Source organism: Petromyzon marinus, chromosome 4 (genome assembly GCF_048934315.1).
Source record: "Petromyzon marinus isolate PM22_M1 ecotype Great Lakes invasive population chromosome 4, UKy_Petmar_22M1.pri1.0, whole genome shotgun sequence".
Taxonomy (NCBI): Eukaryota; Metazoa; Chordata; class Hyperoartia; order Petromyzontiformes; family Petromyzontidae; genus Petromyzon; species Petromyzon marinus.
This window is the reverse complement of record NC_133670.1, coordinates 12,201,120-12,217,888: the sequence shown is the minus strand read 5'-3', so window position 1 is coordinate 12,217,888 and position 16,769 is coordinate 12,201,120. Positions and strand designations below refer to the sequence as shown.

Below are 16,769 nucleotides of genomic sequence, written 5' to 3'. Positions count from 1 at the left end.
AGCATGCTGTCTGCTCCATCACCGCCTCCGATGTTTAATCAAAATATTGTCCTGGAATATTGTGCAGTACATTTATACACACCCATGCTCGCTGTGACTGCTCTTTTCTGAAGGACAGACAAAAGCAATTTACATAATTTTCTATTTAAACATATCTGTGGAAATGATTTCAGTGTCCTGCAAAGGGATTCTGGAGTCTTGCCTGATATTTAAACCAGAGACATCAATGCGCATTAAATGTCATTGGTATTTAAAAGCTGACTGGCACATCATTGCATCTCGTTAAAAGTACACCATAGTCATGACATTAAATATTAATACATATGCAAATGAGTTCGAATGAAAGGGTGAAATTCAACAATTTTGTAAAGGCCCGTTCTCAAGTTGTCCATTGAGGAGGCTTTTCATGAAAAGCACCATCTGCCATATCGAACGGACAGGAGGAATACGCAAGTGAGGGGGTGGACGCAAAGCAGGTGGAGTTTGAGGACAACCGTCCGCTGCTCGACATGTTTCTGGCCAAGCCCGTGGGGATGCTGTCCCTGCTGGACGAGGAGAGCCGTTTTCCCCAGGCCACTGGCCAGACGCTCGTCGGTGAGTGCCACACTCTTTGGTGCATAGTCGGCTCGCGAAATTGAGCAACTTTGATCATTAGTCGGTTCACTTTTGGTTTGTGACCCACCAGGAAGGAACATCAGTAAGTCCCTCTGTGTCTCCAAATCATTAGTATGTTTTTGTTTTGTTTTCTCTAACTCAAATTGAATGTTAATTCAAAGTTTCATTTGAAAACTCTAAATTAAGAAGAAGAAGAAACAAAAACTATGCAAGGCTCATATCAGAATCTATGCACTGATTAAATAAGGCAGTGACACAGTGCTGAGAGATGTTCGATGGTTTGGGTTTGTATATATCTGTCAACAGAGTCCCTTTATTTTTTATTGAAAGGCAATGTTTGTTGATATTACTTTAACCTTGAGACGACATTACTTACACACTTTCTGCATGTTATTCAAGCTTGACTTGGAATCTAAGGCCACTTTGTACAGTGTTTGCATCAAATAATGAATGCTGAAGTGAACTCATAATATTGACACGTACATTACTTAAGTCATTGCTTTTGTTACAATAGCGATGCTGTGAATAAGCACAAGAGTAATTTTGTTTATGTGACATTGATTTTGAATGGCATATGACTGCACTTTTTTACAGAAAAATTTGAGGATAATGTAAAGTCAAAATACTTTTGGAGGCCGAAAAGAATGGACCTAACCTTCGGAATCGACCATTATGCAGGAAAAGTATGACAATAGTTGTATGGCATGTGGATAATACACTGCACCAAGCACATTGTACCCACGGTCAGTGCATTTTAGCACCATTTTCAGCTTTTGGCTCGTCTCTACCACAGGTTCTGTACGATGCCTCAGGATTCCTTGAGAAGAACAGAGACACGTTACCTGCTGACATTGTGGTGCTCCTCAGGACCTCGGAAAACATGGTGCTCAGACTGCTCTTCTCAAACCCCCTAACCAAGACAGGTATTGCTTGATTTAGAGAGTTTACTTGATCTCCTCATCGGGGGGGTCAGTATTTTATGAAGCCCTAAGGGGCTCCAATGGCTGGCAAACCATCAAGGACCTCAATAAAGTCCTCGTGTTACAGCGATACACTTCACTGCTCCTGACGCGGTTATCTGGCTTGACCAGATGAATGTGAAATTGTAAGTTGTTGCTCTTCGTCTACATCAGCCATGCAAACGAAGAATAAGAAGTATTTTATAAACTTAAGACAATTGCACCTCCAGTTTCCTATCAATAAGAATGCCTTCGTCATCAGCATCCATTGTCCATCCAATTCTGGGTAAAGGCTGCCTCACATCACCATCCGTTAATGGTCACGCGATGTTGCAATCCATCTCACTCCTGCACGTAAACTGATCACGTTTTCTCCTTTGGGCAGCCTTTTTTACCATTGTCCATCAGTCATCAGCATTGCTTAAGTTAAATTTAAAAAATATGATTCTGTTTTGTTTTATATACTGTACTGTATTCTGTCAGTGGCAGAGCAGGGTATGCATGTGCGTTTATCAATACATCCGAAGCATAATTCAGAGCTACCGATATGATGAGTGAAAATAATATTGCATGGAGAAATAAACATTGTCAAACAGAAATATGTTGACTTTCAGGATTACATTAAAACCTCTCAATGGTGGAGTGAACTTGCTGGCTATGTGGTGGGGGGGGGGGGGGGGGTATCTGACATATTGCAAATTATTAAATGATCCATGCTTAATAAATAGGAATCAACCATTGACATGTAATTAACACCTCAAACATCCAAATAACATCTAATAACCTGATAACAATAAACTATTTTGTTTGCGAAATAAAGTAACATTTCTCTCCCGTAATGTTAAAAACGATAGCATGGGGAAGATCAAGGTATACAAGAGCAATTAAATCGAAAAATTAAGCGGAACACATGCATCAGAAATAACTTCATGTGATGCATCACATCAACTGTCGACAAAAACAAGTGGGATTGGGCAGGACACGTTGGTATGAATGGATGACAGCCAGTGATCGAGACTAACGATGGCTTGGCAGCCAAAGAAGAGAACGTGCCCAGGAGGACACGGAGATGGAGTGATATAAACAGCTTGTGTGCCATAGGCAAACAGATTGTTGCATTGCAACACTGCGGGAGATGACAGCTTGCTGAGGCCTTCATCCAGTAATGGACAAATCATGGCTGATGACGTTGACAAAGCAGATAAAATGCATTGGTCAGCCGTACACATTCATACAAACTAAAAGACCGGTTATCATTGCGTTTATACCGTTATCTGTATTGTGTCTGCCCACAAAATGCCACCTGATTGATAGATTTCAAGGGCTGGCAGGCCCCCCTGTGGTTGTACCTACACATGAAACTCTTTACCCTGCATCATGTTTTGCCTTGTGGTAGAGATACATTGCGATGCTTACAGTTCTTGTGCTCTCTCTACTGTCCATGTTCAGTAACAGCATAATTTCCAGACAAGTAACTTAAGAACATGCCCCTATTGCTCCTTAATTGAGCACCTTGCACCTATTCTGGCCTATCCCAACAGGCAATCTGGCTCATATCCGATCAAGAGTCCCTGGTGCATCAAAGTCTCTTCCGAGTCAAACACCAGCAAACATAAGGGTAAGAGAATTTGACAGGCTTTCCATAGGTCTTGGGAAAAGAAGCTCTGTGAGCTGTTCATTTTGTCAAAGTTTACTTGCGGTTAAGTAATATTTTCTTCATGCTGTATACTCGGACCGAGTTGTAAGAAATGATTTGCACAAAGGATTGCAGCTTAATTTAAACTAAACATGTGTGATTGAAATGCCGTGGAATGTCATTCTTTTAACCCCAAAATAACATTTCTCTCCTCCAGTTCAAAGAGATACAATATTTAGAAAATAACCTCTGCCAAAAATAAATTATGCTTTTCTCATATCGTATGCTGCCTCTTAGAAGGGGAATGCAGTGCACACAGATTATGCAGTAACTACATGGATCAGGCCAATCACAAGTTTATCAGTACTTTCCTTTTTACCAATTCACATTTACAGAATAAGACAAATATAATAATGACAATGACTCTATCTTGTGATCTTTACCTACTGCTTTCTGGTCTGTTTTGAGCAAATGGCAAATGATGTAAGTAATCCGTGTCATTTAGCAAAAGCATATCTGCAGCCCTCAGCCTGTAATCGTTTCCATTTCGTTGCTCCATTTAATATGATCACTGCTTCCTTGAGAGTGCACTTGAGCTTTATAATAGGCGATGACAAATAGATTTTATAGTTGTCATTTTTTCCCCACTTAAAAAAATGAGTTGTTCGCTTTCAGATTTAAACATAGTTCCCTCTCTGTGAAGGGTAGGAAGTCAGTAAACATGCAGTGCGATTGTGCCTTCTTTCTGCATGAACACGAGAGAGAATAACACGTTCCCATTTACAGATCGATACCATGGAGAAGAACAAGCACCCAGGGGAAACGGTGAACATGAAAACTCAAACTGTCTCCTCCTCTTTCAGGGTAATCTAAAAGAAATGTATAATTCTGTTTCTGATTACCATACATGTCCCAATAATTAATTGGCAAAACAAACTTCAAGACTGCAAAAAAATCACGGTTTATTTTCGTGCCATTTGTGATTTTGGTTTGGAATTTAATTCCACCCATCCACTGTTGCCATATGCGTCGCCGCAGTTTTCTTTGATGGACCTGCTCTCCAAGATGGCAACGGGCCTGCCCCACTTCGTGCGCTGCATTAAGCCCAACAACGATCGTCAGGAGCAGAAGTTTGACCGGGAAAAAGTGCTGGTGCAGCTGCGCTACACGGGCATCCTGGAGACTATCCACATCCGACGGCAGGGCTTCTCGCACCGCATCCCCTTCCATGAATTCGTCAACAGGTGATACACTCGTGGGGCCAGCCCCGTCGTCGCGTTGGGTGGGCTGAAGCCCCCACCCCCTTCTAAATTCTTAGGCTCAAATTTAGACAATTAAGCGATGGACAATCTCAGCCTTTCCTCATATACAAATGCTGTGAGAGCTAGAGCAGAATGCATGACAAAGCAGATCTCTTTAGCCTATATCTACAATTCATATTCACAATGCACACAAAACGTAACAAATGTCACGGCGCAGAAATACAATGAGGAAAATGGGAGGGATTGGGAGGGACCGAGCAAAGGCAGGAGAGAAAAATATACAATTCAGGTGATCTGATTGCACAGTTGAAGAATGATATTTTGTGGAGATACTTAAAACCACAAAAAGAGAGAGAGAGCGAGAGGTGACCTAGTTACATTTCCTGGGGAGGGAATTCCAGAGGGTGGGGGCGTAGTAGCTAAAATAGCGGCCACCATTAGTGCAGCAACAGGTCTTGGGAGCAAAGAGGATGGCAGAGCCCATGAAGTGCAACGGTGGCGATACGTTAACTCCCTCGCTTCGTGTGCAGGAGTTTGTGGCTTTGATCCTGACCCTGACGCCTGCTGCATATTTGGAGTTTGCATGTTCTCCCTGCGGTCACGTGTATTTTTCTCCAGGTCCTCCAGTTTTTCCCTCCACATTTAGAAACATGCATTTCGAGTATTTGGCTGCTCTAAATTTCCACCTGATAAGCCACTTCGTTTAGCTATCATTTGTGGCCAGGTCGCTTCTGAAAAATAGCTATATAGTTTAGTGGACCTTACCTGGTAAAATAAAAAAAAGTTTGTTAATAGAAGCAGAGGAAAGGGCTGGAATGTGGAATCTGGGGGTGAAGAAGGTTGCGAAGGTAGGGAGGGCCAATGCCGTGGATGGATTGAACGTGAGGAGCGGACTATGTAGTCCACACGCTCATGGATGGGAGGCCAGTGAAGTAAGGCCAGCACTAGTGTAATGAGTTAGTGGGATTTGGTTCAGTAAAGGTTATGGCATTTTGGACCAGCTGCAGTTTCTTGAGATTTTCCTGCAGAAATGCTGGCAAGGAGGGCATTGAAGAAATATGGCCTGGATGTGACAAAAGCATGGACAGGGGTCTTTGCAGCAGGAAGGGTGAGCTTTGTATGGAGACAGGCAAATGTTGTGCCGGTGGAAGAAGGCGATATTGGTGACTAAGCATATGTGTGAGTGGAAGCTCCATTTGTTTCAAGCTTGTTTAACATTCACTGGGTCGTGTCCCCAATGAGATTTGTATTTTCATATTAAAAGTCATGCTACACGGTTGAATGGGCCTGCTTTATCTGTTGGCGAATATTTTGTTTTGGTGAAAACATGCTAATGTCTCCATGACCAGGTGGGGTAAATCGGCAACACAAACTGTTCCTGCCTGTTTGAGAAGATGTGAATGATGTGGTGGGGTGTAACACTTTACAGTCACTCACTCAGGGGTTGGGAAACTGTGTACATGAAGAAGAGGCATTGCCCAAAAATGTTATCCTGTTTTGTAGTTTTCTGTTTTAAGGCAGTATGAATATTGTATGTATGTTGAACTTATTTCGCACTGTACATAGCCAACTGTGCTAATTGGCAGTGCGAATGATGAATTTGAGATAGATTTATATTTCTTAAATGACGATGGTTTAAGTGCTTGCTTTGTGTGCTCTGTGTTTTGCAAAACGTAAAACTGCAGATCGGAACTGACTTTCTATAACCTAATCTCACTGTTGTGCTAACCTTGATGCATTTACTTCCCCATTGCATACAGTGAGGGAAAAAGTATTTGATCCCCTGCTGATTTTGTACGTTTGCCCACTGACAAAGAAATGATCAGTCTATAATTTTAATGCTAGGTTTTTTTGAACAGTGAGAGACAGAATAACAACAACAAAAATCCAGAAAAAAGCATGTCAAAAATGTTATGAATTGATTTGCATTTTAATGAGGGAAATAAGTATTTGACCCCTCTGCAAAACATGACTTAGTACTTGGTGCCAAACCCCTTGTTGGCAATCACAGAGGTCAGACGTTTCTTGTAGTTAGCCACCAGGTTTGCACACATCTCAGGAGGGATTTTGTCCCACTCCTCTTTGCAGATCTTCTCCAAGTCATTAAGGTTTTGAGGCTGACGTTTGGCAACTCGAACCTTCAGCTCCCTCCACAGATTTTCTATGAGATTAAGGTCTGGAGACTGGCTAGGCCACTCCAGGACCTTAATGTGCTTCTTCTTGAGCCACTCCTTTGTTACCTTGGCCATGTGTTTTGGGTCATTGTCATGCTGGAATATCCATCCACGACCCATTTTCATTGCTCTGGCTGAGGGAAGGAGGTTCTCACCCAAGATTTGACGGTACATGGCCCCGTCCATCGTCCCTTTGATGCGATGAAGTTGTCCTGTCCCCTTAGCAGAAAAACACACCCAAAGCATAATGTTTCCATCTCCATGTTTGACGGTGGGGATGGTGTCCTTGGGGTCATAGGCAGCATTCCTCCTCCTCCAAACACGGCGAGTTGAGTTGATGCCAAAGAGCTCCATTTTGGTCTCATCTTACCACAACACATTCACCCAGTTGTCCTCTGAATCATTCAGATGTTCATTGGCAAACTTCAGACGGGCATGCATATGTACTTTCTTGAGCAGGGGGACCTTGCGGGCGCTGCAGGTTTTCAGTTCTTCATGGCGTAGTGTGTTACCAATTGTTTTCTTGGTGACTATGGTCCCAGCTGCCTTGAGATCATTGACAAGATCCTCCCGTGTAGTTCTGGGCTTATTCCTCACCGTTCTCATGATCATTGCAACTCCACGAGGTGAGATCTTGCATGGAACCCCAGGCCGAGGGAGATTGACATTTCTTTTGTGTTTCTTCCATTTGCGAATAATCGCACCAACTGTTGTCACCTTCTCACCAAGCTGCTTGGCAATGGTCTTGTAGCCCATTCCAGCCTTGTGTAGATCTACAATCTTGTCCCTGACATCCTTGGAGAGCTCTTTGGTCTTGGCCAATGTGGAGAGTTTGGAATCTGATTGATTGCTTCTGTGGACAGGTGTCTTTTATACAGGTAACAAGCTGAGATTAGGAGCACTCCCTTTAATAGTGTGCTCCTAATCTCAGCTCGTTACCTGTATAAAAGACACCTGGGAGCTAGAAATCTTTCTGATTGAGAGGGGATCAAATACTTATTTCCCTCATTAAAATGCAAATAAATGTATAACATTTTTGACATGCGTTTTTCTGGATTTTGTTGTTGTTATTCTGTCTCTCACTGTTCAAATAAACCTACCATTAAAATTATAGACTGATCATTTCTTTGTCAGTGGGCAAACGTACAAAATCAGCAGGGGATCAAATACGTTTTTCCCTCACTGTATATAAGCGTACAAGATAAGCACTGCCGGGATTTCACAAACTCAGCTGGGCCGTGATGGCGCACGCCTTTAATTCAGCACCGTCAAGGCAAGGGCTTGCGGACCACACAAATGTTGTGCGACTCCCTTCCCGCGGGCGTCAAGGTCGCCGTACCCTGGCTTGCCACAATTCGGTACAGCAAATGTGGACTCAAACTGTTCCACCTGTAGTGGATAGAGTGTTGCGCCCTCGCATGCGTGGGGTTTATCCTGGTGCTCCGGTATCCTGCCACACGTTAACACTCATTAATTGGCCAACAACACCTTAACGTAGAGAGGACCACAGATGCGTGCTTGCCTTCCCGCTTGTCTGCGGTTTCTCGTGCCTCTTGAGTCGTTGTCGCTTTGACACTGAGCGAATACTGTGTAACAACATTAGTATTACTTCTGTACATGTTACACTGCAGGTACTACATCCTTGCCTTCAAAGCCGACTCGCCCCCACCAGGCAAACAAGAAACGTGTGTTGAGATCCTTGAGAAGGTTAAAATGAAAAACTGGGTGCTTGGCAAGACAAAGGTAAGATTCCCTATTTTACACACGTATATATTTGTTTCATACATTTATAGCATAATTTTGCAAAACGTAAAACAACACTTGACGATCCTGAATGTATAACAATTCTGGAGGAATAAACACCTGCCTTGCTTTCAAGATAAAAAAATGTCCGTGTGATGCCTATGTGCCTCTAGGTATTCTTAAAGTACTACCATGCAGAACATCTCAATCTGCTGATCAAGGAGATGGTGGAGAGGCTCGTGAAACTGCAGGCCTATGTGCGCACCAGACTTGCCGTCAAGAAATTCAGAAAGCTCATGGAAGAACGGACCCACAGTGCCCTCGTCATACAGTCAGGTGAGGTGGCATTCGGAGGTAAGTAGGTTAATTAAATTGCAAGTGAGATTTCCCTTCAAAATATCAGCTGCAGTTATGGCAGCAAATTATTTTAGATGGTTTGCCGCACAATGAGATACATTTTTCCTTCTGTCCATAAATAATGTGTCATACCAAGAGGCTCAATATACTAGCACGTGGGCAGCTCTATAACAGTCAGTGATAATAAATTACTTGCAGAGAGTTTGGTCAGCACACATAAATTTGAAGAATGCAATGTGATGCAGGAATATTACAAAATACAAAAATGCCAATGTTTTGTGTAGTAATAATAATGGCAACAACGATAACGCAGTGACATAATATTTAGCACGATAGTATTAAAATGTGGCTTCGTGGGGCCACTGTAACCTTTACAAAATATATACCAAAAAAATCCTATCTGTTATGTGACTTACATCGTGCCCAGATATTTTAAATGATCGAGCGGATAAACAGTACCGGAGACAAGTAAGTTGAATTAAGGAGTCTCTACAGCATGACGAGAACCTAGATCCAAAAATGCAACAGCATCACAAATATGAAGCTCAATGCAAGGATTATCTTGAGCACATCTGATGCACGGATATACAGCGATGCACAGTTGATGGTTTCTTCTGTGGTTTTAGGTTTCCGTGGATACCAAGTACGCAGAGAGTACCGTGAGCAGAAGAAGAAACGAGAGGATGCTGCCATCTGCATTCAGTCAGGTGTTTTATAAGTGACCAGCCACACAAGGGGGAAATTGAGATTTGTGAAACTAAATGCAATATATTAAATACAAGACTTGACAGCCGTATGTCAGTCTCAGTCTGCGTGAATAGAGATCCGAATTAAATTGAGATATCAATGTGCGTACGTGTACACGTGGAACACGTGACGCAGAGTAAATTTCTTGACGCGTCACGTGGGACGTGTGTAGCAATCATCGGGCGTGTGCGGTGGTGAACGAGTTAATTTCTATTTGCATTGGGCGTAAATTAGCAAACGCGTGGTGGGTCACACGGACTGGAGTTTGGGTGGCGCTTCGAGTGAGGCTTGTGCCAGGATGACAAAAGTCTACCCAGTGGCGGAGCCAGTGGGGGTGGGGTGGCACGTGCCCCCCCCCGCAATGATCCGATCAAAATCCCTAATTTCGATCGGATCATTGGGGTTAATTAGTAATAAATCGGAATTTTGCGACTCCCACTGCCACTGTGAAGCATATTATTACGTGCCAGGGACTCTATGAGATGATAGGACAATAGTCTGAGTCCATAATTTGCACTAAGTGGTTATAAGTGACTCGCATAATTGTGCGCAGTTGCGTATTCAGTCCACGACTTCCCTGAAGGCATCAACACCTTTAGCGAGCGCGATCCCGATCACACAACGCGGTTCGAATTCGACCCTCGAACGATGGCTGCGTCATCGCCGTACACGCGTAGAATAAAAAGCAAGGGACAAGTCCTTACTTACTAACAACTCCTTATTTACTAACAATTTCTTACTTACTAACAACTCCTTACTTACTAACAACTCCTCTATCATTTTTCATTGCTGGAGGGGTTGCCCCCCCTACCTGAAAATCCTGGCTCCGCCACTGAGCCTACCTCTCGTCTTAGGGGCCGTCTATAAATGACGTCATGCACCTGGGGGGGGGGGGGGTCAGACATTTGTGATGATGTGTGACGAGGCGGGGGGTTGAGAAATGTGACATCACATCAAAATGCGCAACTTGCAATAAATATAGACAACAACACGTTCTACTTAATTAGACTTTTTAATAAATGTTTTATCCTACAACATCACAGTGCAGCGCCACATTAAATGCGCACTACAATGACAATAGTTTAAAGCGATTCGAAGCATGTTTTATTTTCAAAATGAAAATATGTTTTTTTTGTGGGGGGGGGGGCAGAGCTTTGTGACGTCATATTTGAGGGGGGGTCTGACTTTTTGTGACGCCGTGTGACGAGGGGGGGGTCTTAAATCGTCCAAAATCTTCGTGACGTCATTTATGGATGGCCCCTTAGATGACAGTACATATGTATTTGGGGCTCACGGGTTGTGTTCTGAAACTGGTTGGGTTAGTACAGGAAGTGAGCTCACTCGTGTCAGCATGCTTCATCTCATCACGCAGTGATGATCATGCCCCAGGAGCAGCCTGTTCATGATTAGCCGCTCATCCATCTCCGACTCCATTTGGAATCATTTACGTTGAAGCACCCCATTTTGGTTATAAATTAACTTTCCACATTCTCTCAGCCGAGCAGCACAACACACTCGGTGATCTCCAGCAGAGCCGTGACAGCCATGTGAGGTCCGTGGTATCACTGTGAATGCATCGATGATGTATACTGCGATTGTGTGTATGTTGAGCTTCTTTTGCACCGTACGTAGCCAACCGTGCTAATCGGAGGTGCGGGGGAAGGACAACAAACTAAACACATTTGCCTACTTCTTTGGACTAAAACTTTTTTATAGTCATCTTTTGTCATCCACATGTGAGATTCAAAGGAGCACAAGTCCTATACTGTATTCTACAGTGTTTTCTTTTTTTAAGGGCACAATTCAATGTTTTGTTTACATTTTAATTGGTACAAGATGCATCAATCTCCAGATGTCATATTGCATTTGATGTCATGCATTTCCCAACGTACCCAAACGTGTAGCGTTGACTGTCGGATTTGTAATCTGCGTAGCTTTCCGATGCGTTGCATGGTTGTACCGCGTGTTCTTCAGCACGATGTCCAACGTTTCGCCTCCATCTGCTGAGAGTTACTTCATGAACTGAATTGAATAGCTCATTTTCTCCCTCGAACCCGAAAACACACCCCGAGAGCCAGACGGGCACAACTGCGAAAACCAGCAGTGTATATAATACTGTAGTTTGCCGAATTATTCTGCAGTTTAAATAATCGGAAATGTGCTTGTGTTTACAGCGGCACGGGGGCACAAAGCCAGGAAGCAGTACAAGCAGGAGAAGGAAAGACGTGAAGAGGACGCACAGGGAGACGCGACAGATTCCCACGAGCAGCCTCCAGAAGACAACCAAACCGAGTAAACGCTCCAGTTAATACACGCTGCTAACTCGCATTCGCACGGAAAAGTTACCATCAGCTCTGCAGCACAGTTTTTTTTGTCTCTCTCTCTCTCTTTATCAGCATTCAAATGAGTAATATTCGTAAATTATTTTGTGTGAATAAATTCTTGTATTGGCATCCTCCAGAGAGAATGCCGAAAGCATTGATGTCGTGGACGGGCAATCGACCATTTCGGAGGGTGCCAGCACTGTTGCAAGTGCTGCCCCAAGCCAGGATGATGATAGTGACCGCACTGAACACGTGGAGTCTGAAGAAAAGCAGCCTGAGATTAACCAGGATGGGCTTAATGGGTTTTCCCAGGAGGTGGGTAAATGACTTCGCCTTAATTTTTCACATACATTCACCAAACATGCTTTCTTGTAACATTTTGACTTAAAACTTTCGTGACTGCAGGAATTCATATTCTATGGTTCTTCCGGTAAAGTCACGTAGATTAAAAAAAAAGTGATTAAAAATATCACGACGTTTTGATCGCAACACCGCTTGTGTGCGATCGAAACGTTGTGATATATTTTTCATCACTTTATTTAATATTATTGTTCCTATCTCCGTGACTTTACCGAAAGAACCATAGAATATGCTTGCTTGTCCGAAGGTAATATAAACTGTGGTACCTGCAAAGAAAGTGACTCTGGTGTTTGTTTTGTTGTCCTTTTGTCGAATGTGATGTTTCTTTTCAATAAGGTTTCCAAGTGTGCCGAGACGGTGCTTAAACAACTGCTGCGCGTTAACGTCCCTGTGCCAGCAAGCCACGTCAAGGAGACAGTGACCCTCTCTCACTCAAGGCCTGGCTCTGTGAAACAGCTTGGTATTCAAATACAAGATTCCCAAGATTATCCGCAGCAAGGTCATCATTTATCATTATTGATTTAGTAACAGAACTCTCACAGACTTGAACAACCTCTCAGTTGTAGTTTTCAATGTTGCAATGAAGTAAATGTCAATTTACGAGGATTTTGTTGTTAAAACATAAAAAGTAACATTCCTGATTTTATAGTAGAGTTTTTTGGGGTTAGATCGCATAAATATATAAATGTGTCGTTAAAATCCGTCACCACCCAACACAGCTAACAAGTAAGGCTTGTCACGTAAACAGAACGTGCCAATTCGTCACTAGTACAGCACACCGGTGTGTTGGAGAGCCAAGCCACAACATTTACAATCTGAGTACGACGTTTCGCCAGTAATCACAACTAGCTTAATCAGGCATCAGCCAGATTTGTGGAGAAGTCTAACCGTTTCGTTCCTTATATAGAGGCGCAGATGTGGTGACCACGCTTCTGTTTTTAAAACTGTTGTGGCTAATTTATGTGCTGTATTTAAAATGGATATTAATAATTTACGTGCTGTATTTTAAAATGTATATTAAGCAGTTATACCGCTGCTCAGTTCGGTGACTTCAGGATATGGCTGGTACGCTGCATGTGGGTAAATATAAAATAGTCCTGTCATTTCTGAAGGAAATGTTTTGTGTGTGTGTGTGTGGTAGGGACACAGCCAAAACAGGCTCGCACACCTCGCTCTAAAATGCAACCAAAACTGCTGCACTCTCCCGAAGACAATCTGTACTACAGCCAGCTGCTGAGCAGCGCTGGCAAAGACGTCGCCCAGGTAAGCCCCACCACGGGCTGCAGGGTCCACAACGGTGCTCTCATCTCCTTTGGTTCTTTCGGTGAAGTCACGTAGAATGAGAATGAAATAATAAATTAATAAAATAACACGATAAAATTCTCACGACGTTTCGGCCACAACACAAGTGGCCTTCTTCAGGTGAAAGGAACAGACCTGTCGGGACGACAGAGCTTCAATGAACGTATTGTGTTCTTTTATTGTGTTTAGTTTTAATAATTTATTATTTTATTCTCATTCTACGTGACTTTACCGAAAGAACCAAAGAAGATGAATCCTTGCAGTCACGAAAGCTTTAAATCGAAGGTGCTCATCTCGTCAGGGTGTGCTGCTGTTTTCGGGGAACAACTAATTCCTGACACTACGTGGCACCACGACATCACTGGAAAGCTCCGTACAGTGTGAAGTGTTCAACTTACAATTTTAACAGGACTACAAAGCCACGTGTTTAATTTACACAAAAGGCGTTTCTTTTGTTGAAGAAAAACGATCAACTTATATTGGAATATGTTGATGTAAATAGATACCTGCTCAGTTAAAACTATTTAAAAAGTCGCACATTGTTAAGTTGTATATTTCCAAAGGTGCATTAATGAACGATGGCATTTAAATTCCTATTTTTTGTTTTCTAGGCCTCTCCCAGTGTTCAGCTAATGAAGAGAAAATCACGTAAAACAAGGTGACCCACTTTTGCGATTTCTATTTTAAACACAACAATAATTGTGCTATAAAGTACCCATTGTATACTGTTCCCTCGAATGTTGGTGCCTGTTTTTTGGAAAAATATATATCGAAAATTATAACACAAGTAGAATGAAAGTTGGACGGTTTAAAGAATACTTAGATTATTTTATGTTTTGTTTTTCTTTTACACAACTGGAGCCAAATAAAAGTGCTGGATGAGAATGACCAGTATTACCGTATGGTGGTGGCTGGAGACACATTCAGAAAGGCGCCAAGTCCATCACAGGACACACCAAATGGCAACTACTGACAGGTACTGAGCTTTTTAATTCTTAGTCGAAATGTGTTCGGCATGCAGTAATATGTTACGATGTGTTTTCTCATCATTTACAGATTGGAATTAATGCCGTAAACTGTTTATAACTAAATGTTAAAAAATATTTGTAAATTTTGCATACGCTTGTGTAAGCGGATACATTTTTGCGTGAATTGCTTCGAACATCACATGTTAAAATGTGGCTTGATATACGACTAAATGATGATGCAACACGGATATTAAACTCACCACTCCGTTGTCTTTTTCCATAATTATTAATTTTCGCATTCTAATGCATCCACTATTGATTTGTGTTTAGGGAAAACATGACCTGCCAGAAGTGTGAAGATTTGTATTTGAGAATACAGCAATCTCCAGACGTCTTCACTAATATTATCCGCCATTTGTTATTTTACTATAATACAGTACTTGAATGTTATTTTTAAAAATGTAAATGCACTTAGATGTTTAGAAATATTAGACAATTGTAAAATGTTTTTTTTTTTACAAATGAGAAAATAACTTCAGAATATATAATGTAATTGTAAGTAGCTATTTTTAAATACAGGTACTGTATACATTGAATAAATCTGTCATTGTCCTTATGACAAAATATTTAATTGTGCATTTCTTTGCGTTTATGGGATGGTGATTTATTCATGATAGTAGATGTTGATTTCATGGTGTGGTGGCTATGATGAAGGGGATGATAATGGTTGTGGTTACGATGATGTGAAGTCATTATGGTGACAATTGTGGTTCATCATACTTTTATTTCATCACCAGATAGAAACAACCATTTTAAGACAACATGAACCGTGTCTTATTTATAACACAATCTATGGAAAACAAGTTAAAATTTGCATTTTGAAGTGGGAATACAAAACAAAGTCCAATTTGAGTATTGATATATATACACACGTGTCATAAATATAAAATGTTTGTAAAATTGTAAGAAGTTCCACAGTCTTGTTGAAGATGTATAATTTGTAATAAAATTTATTGAGGTGATAGCTTCAATACATGCAGGAGAGGCGACGCTAATAAAGTGGTTTGCGATGTGAACGAACATGACTGCCCAAAACTAATATTAACTCTTGGAACAGCACACCGCAACCCCGTAACATACCTTAGGTCGCAAGGATGTATGTCTGGAAGAAGTCAGCCAGAGAGGACAGAAGGCAATCTATTATTGATCGCGTGGAAAATGAATTTTGCCCAAGTACTATAATTCCCACTTCATCGAAAGTGAATACACATTTTCATAATTAAAGTTACAATGATGAGTAGAATACAATAACTGGTATTTAATATGATTTGAAGAGCTGAGTGATGAGATTTAATTTATCTTCAGTCCAATTTGATGCTGCTTTGTATAATACACGACCATAATCAGTTAGGTTGAAACATAGATGCAAAAATTACTTGGTGTTTAAATTACGCGATGGTGATGCTAATCGTCTAAATGTGCTGTGCTTGTGAAGGTGTGGTGGTTGTGATGAAAATGATTGGGGTTGTTGATTATTGTGATGTTAATGTTGAAATATGGTGTAAATGTTGACTCATGATGTGGTGGTGATGATTTTTGTTGTTCATGTTTAGCTGTTCCATCCTTAATCTGGAATGCTTTTGATAACTTCTATATGTAAGTCCTCAATTTGTAAGAGCCTGAATGACTGCATTAGATACTGTAATACTAATTCGAACACTTCATGGTTACAAATGGCAAGTGTAACGTAACTTTTGGATATTCGTGTATTTTATAGAATATTACTGATTGGATGACTCTGATGGCAAATTTGAGAAAATAAAATGTTTTAATCAAAAGCAACATACCAATGTGCTTCACGAAAATGTGTATGAATGCATACACTAAGAGAAAAACCATGGATCTGAAAGCAAATGCAACTTAGAGATATCCTATTGATTGCTAGGAAAAATAGACTTGGGATGATGGACGATGAACTATTGACAATAGCAGACAAAAGAGGGGACATCGAAGGGATGATGGACAAAATTGGTGACGGAATGGCAGCCATAAAAAGGGAACGTGGCCAAGAAAACCATCAGAGATAAACTAATTAAATTAGATGGCTTATGGCATCGCAAATCAGGGAAGGTTATGGGGGAGGCCTTCATCCAGCAGTTGATTTGATGGTGTTTATGTGATAGTTGTATTACTGGTGATGCTGGTGGTAATAACATCGTGGTTATATTACTATCATGTCCGTGGAGATTGTAAAAAGGCATTGTAGTCCTGTTTATGGTAGTAATCCTCAAAGACGTGGAGTGTAGGGGAACCTTCTGGCAG

The 16,769-nt window shown here is 41.6% G+C and overlaps 1 protein-coding gene across 4 annotated transcripts in view; it reads left to right on the top strand.

Annotated features, from left to right (window-relative positions):
• Positions 1 to 16,289, top strand: part of MYO3A (myosin IIIA) — a 46,671-nt gene extending 30,382 nt beyond the window's left edge. For 3 of the 4 annotated variants that reach the window (XM_076056791.1, XM_076056772.1, XM_076056783.1), the window contains 16 exons: positions 441 to 594; positions 1,210 to 1,298; positions 1,409 to 1,538; positions 3,116 to 3,192; positions 3,997 to 4,074; positions 4,249 to 4,454; positions 8,278 to 8,389; positions 8,563 to 8,725; positions 9,373 to 9,453; positions 11,668 to 11,785; positions 11,955 to 12,132; positions 12,514 to 12,676; positions 13,319 to 13,440; positions 14,091 to 14,138; positions 14,339 to 14,455; positions 14,778 to 16,289. In XM_076056791.1, the coding sequence (XP_075912906.1) occupies positions 441 to 594; positions 1,210 to 1,298; positions 1,409 to 1,538; positions 3,116 to 3,192; positions 3,997 to 4,074; positions 4,249 to 4,454; positions 8,278 to 8,389; positions 8,563 to 8,725; positions 9,373 to 9,453; positions 11,668 to 11,785; positions 11,955 to 12,132; positions 12,514 to 12,676; positions 13,319 to 13,440; positions 14,091 to 14,138; positions 14,339 to 14,452 (1,833 nt within the window). In that variant the 3' untranslated portion in view covers positions 14,453 to 14,455; positions 14,778 to 16,289. The remainder of the gene's footprint in view (positions 1 to 440; positions 595 to 1,209; positions 1,299 to 1,408; positions 1,539 to 3,115; positions 3,193 to 3,996; positions 4,075 to 4,248; positions 4,455 to 8,277; positions 8,390 to 8,562; positions 8,726 to 9,372; positions 9,454 to 11,667; positions 11,786 to 11,954; positions 12,133 to 12,513; positions 12,677 to 13,318; positions 13,441 to 14,090; positions 14,139 to 14,338; positions 14,456 to 14,777) is intronic. The other variant, XM_032946203.2, reaches the window with a different exon arrangement.
• Positions 16,290 to 16,769: the final 480 nt, after the last annotated feature.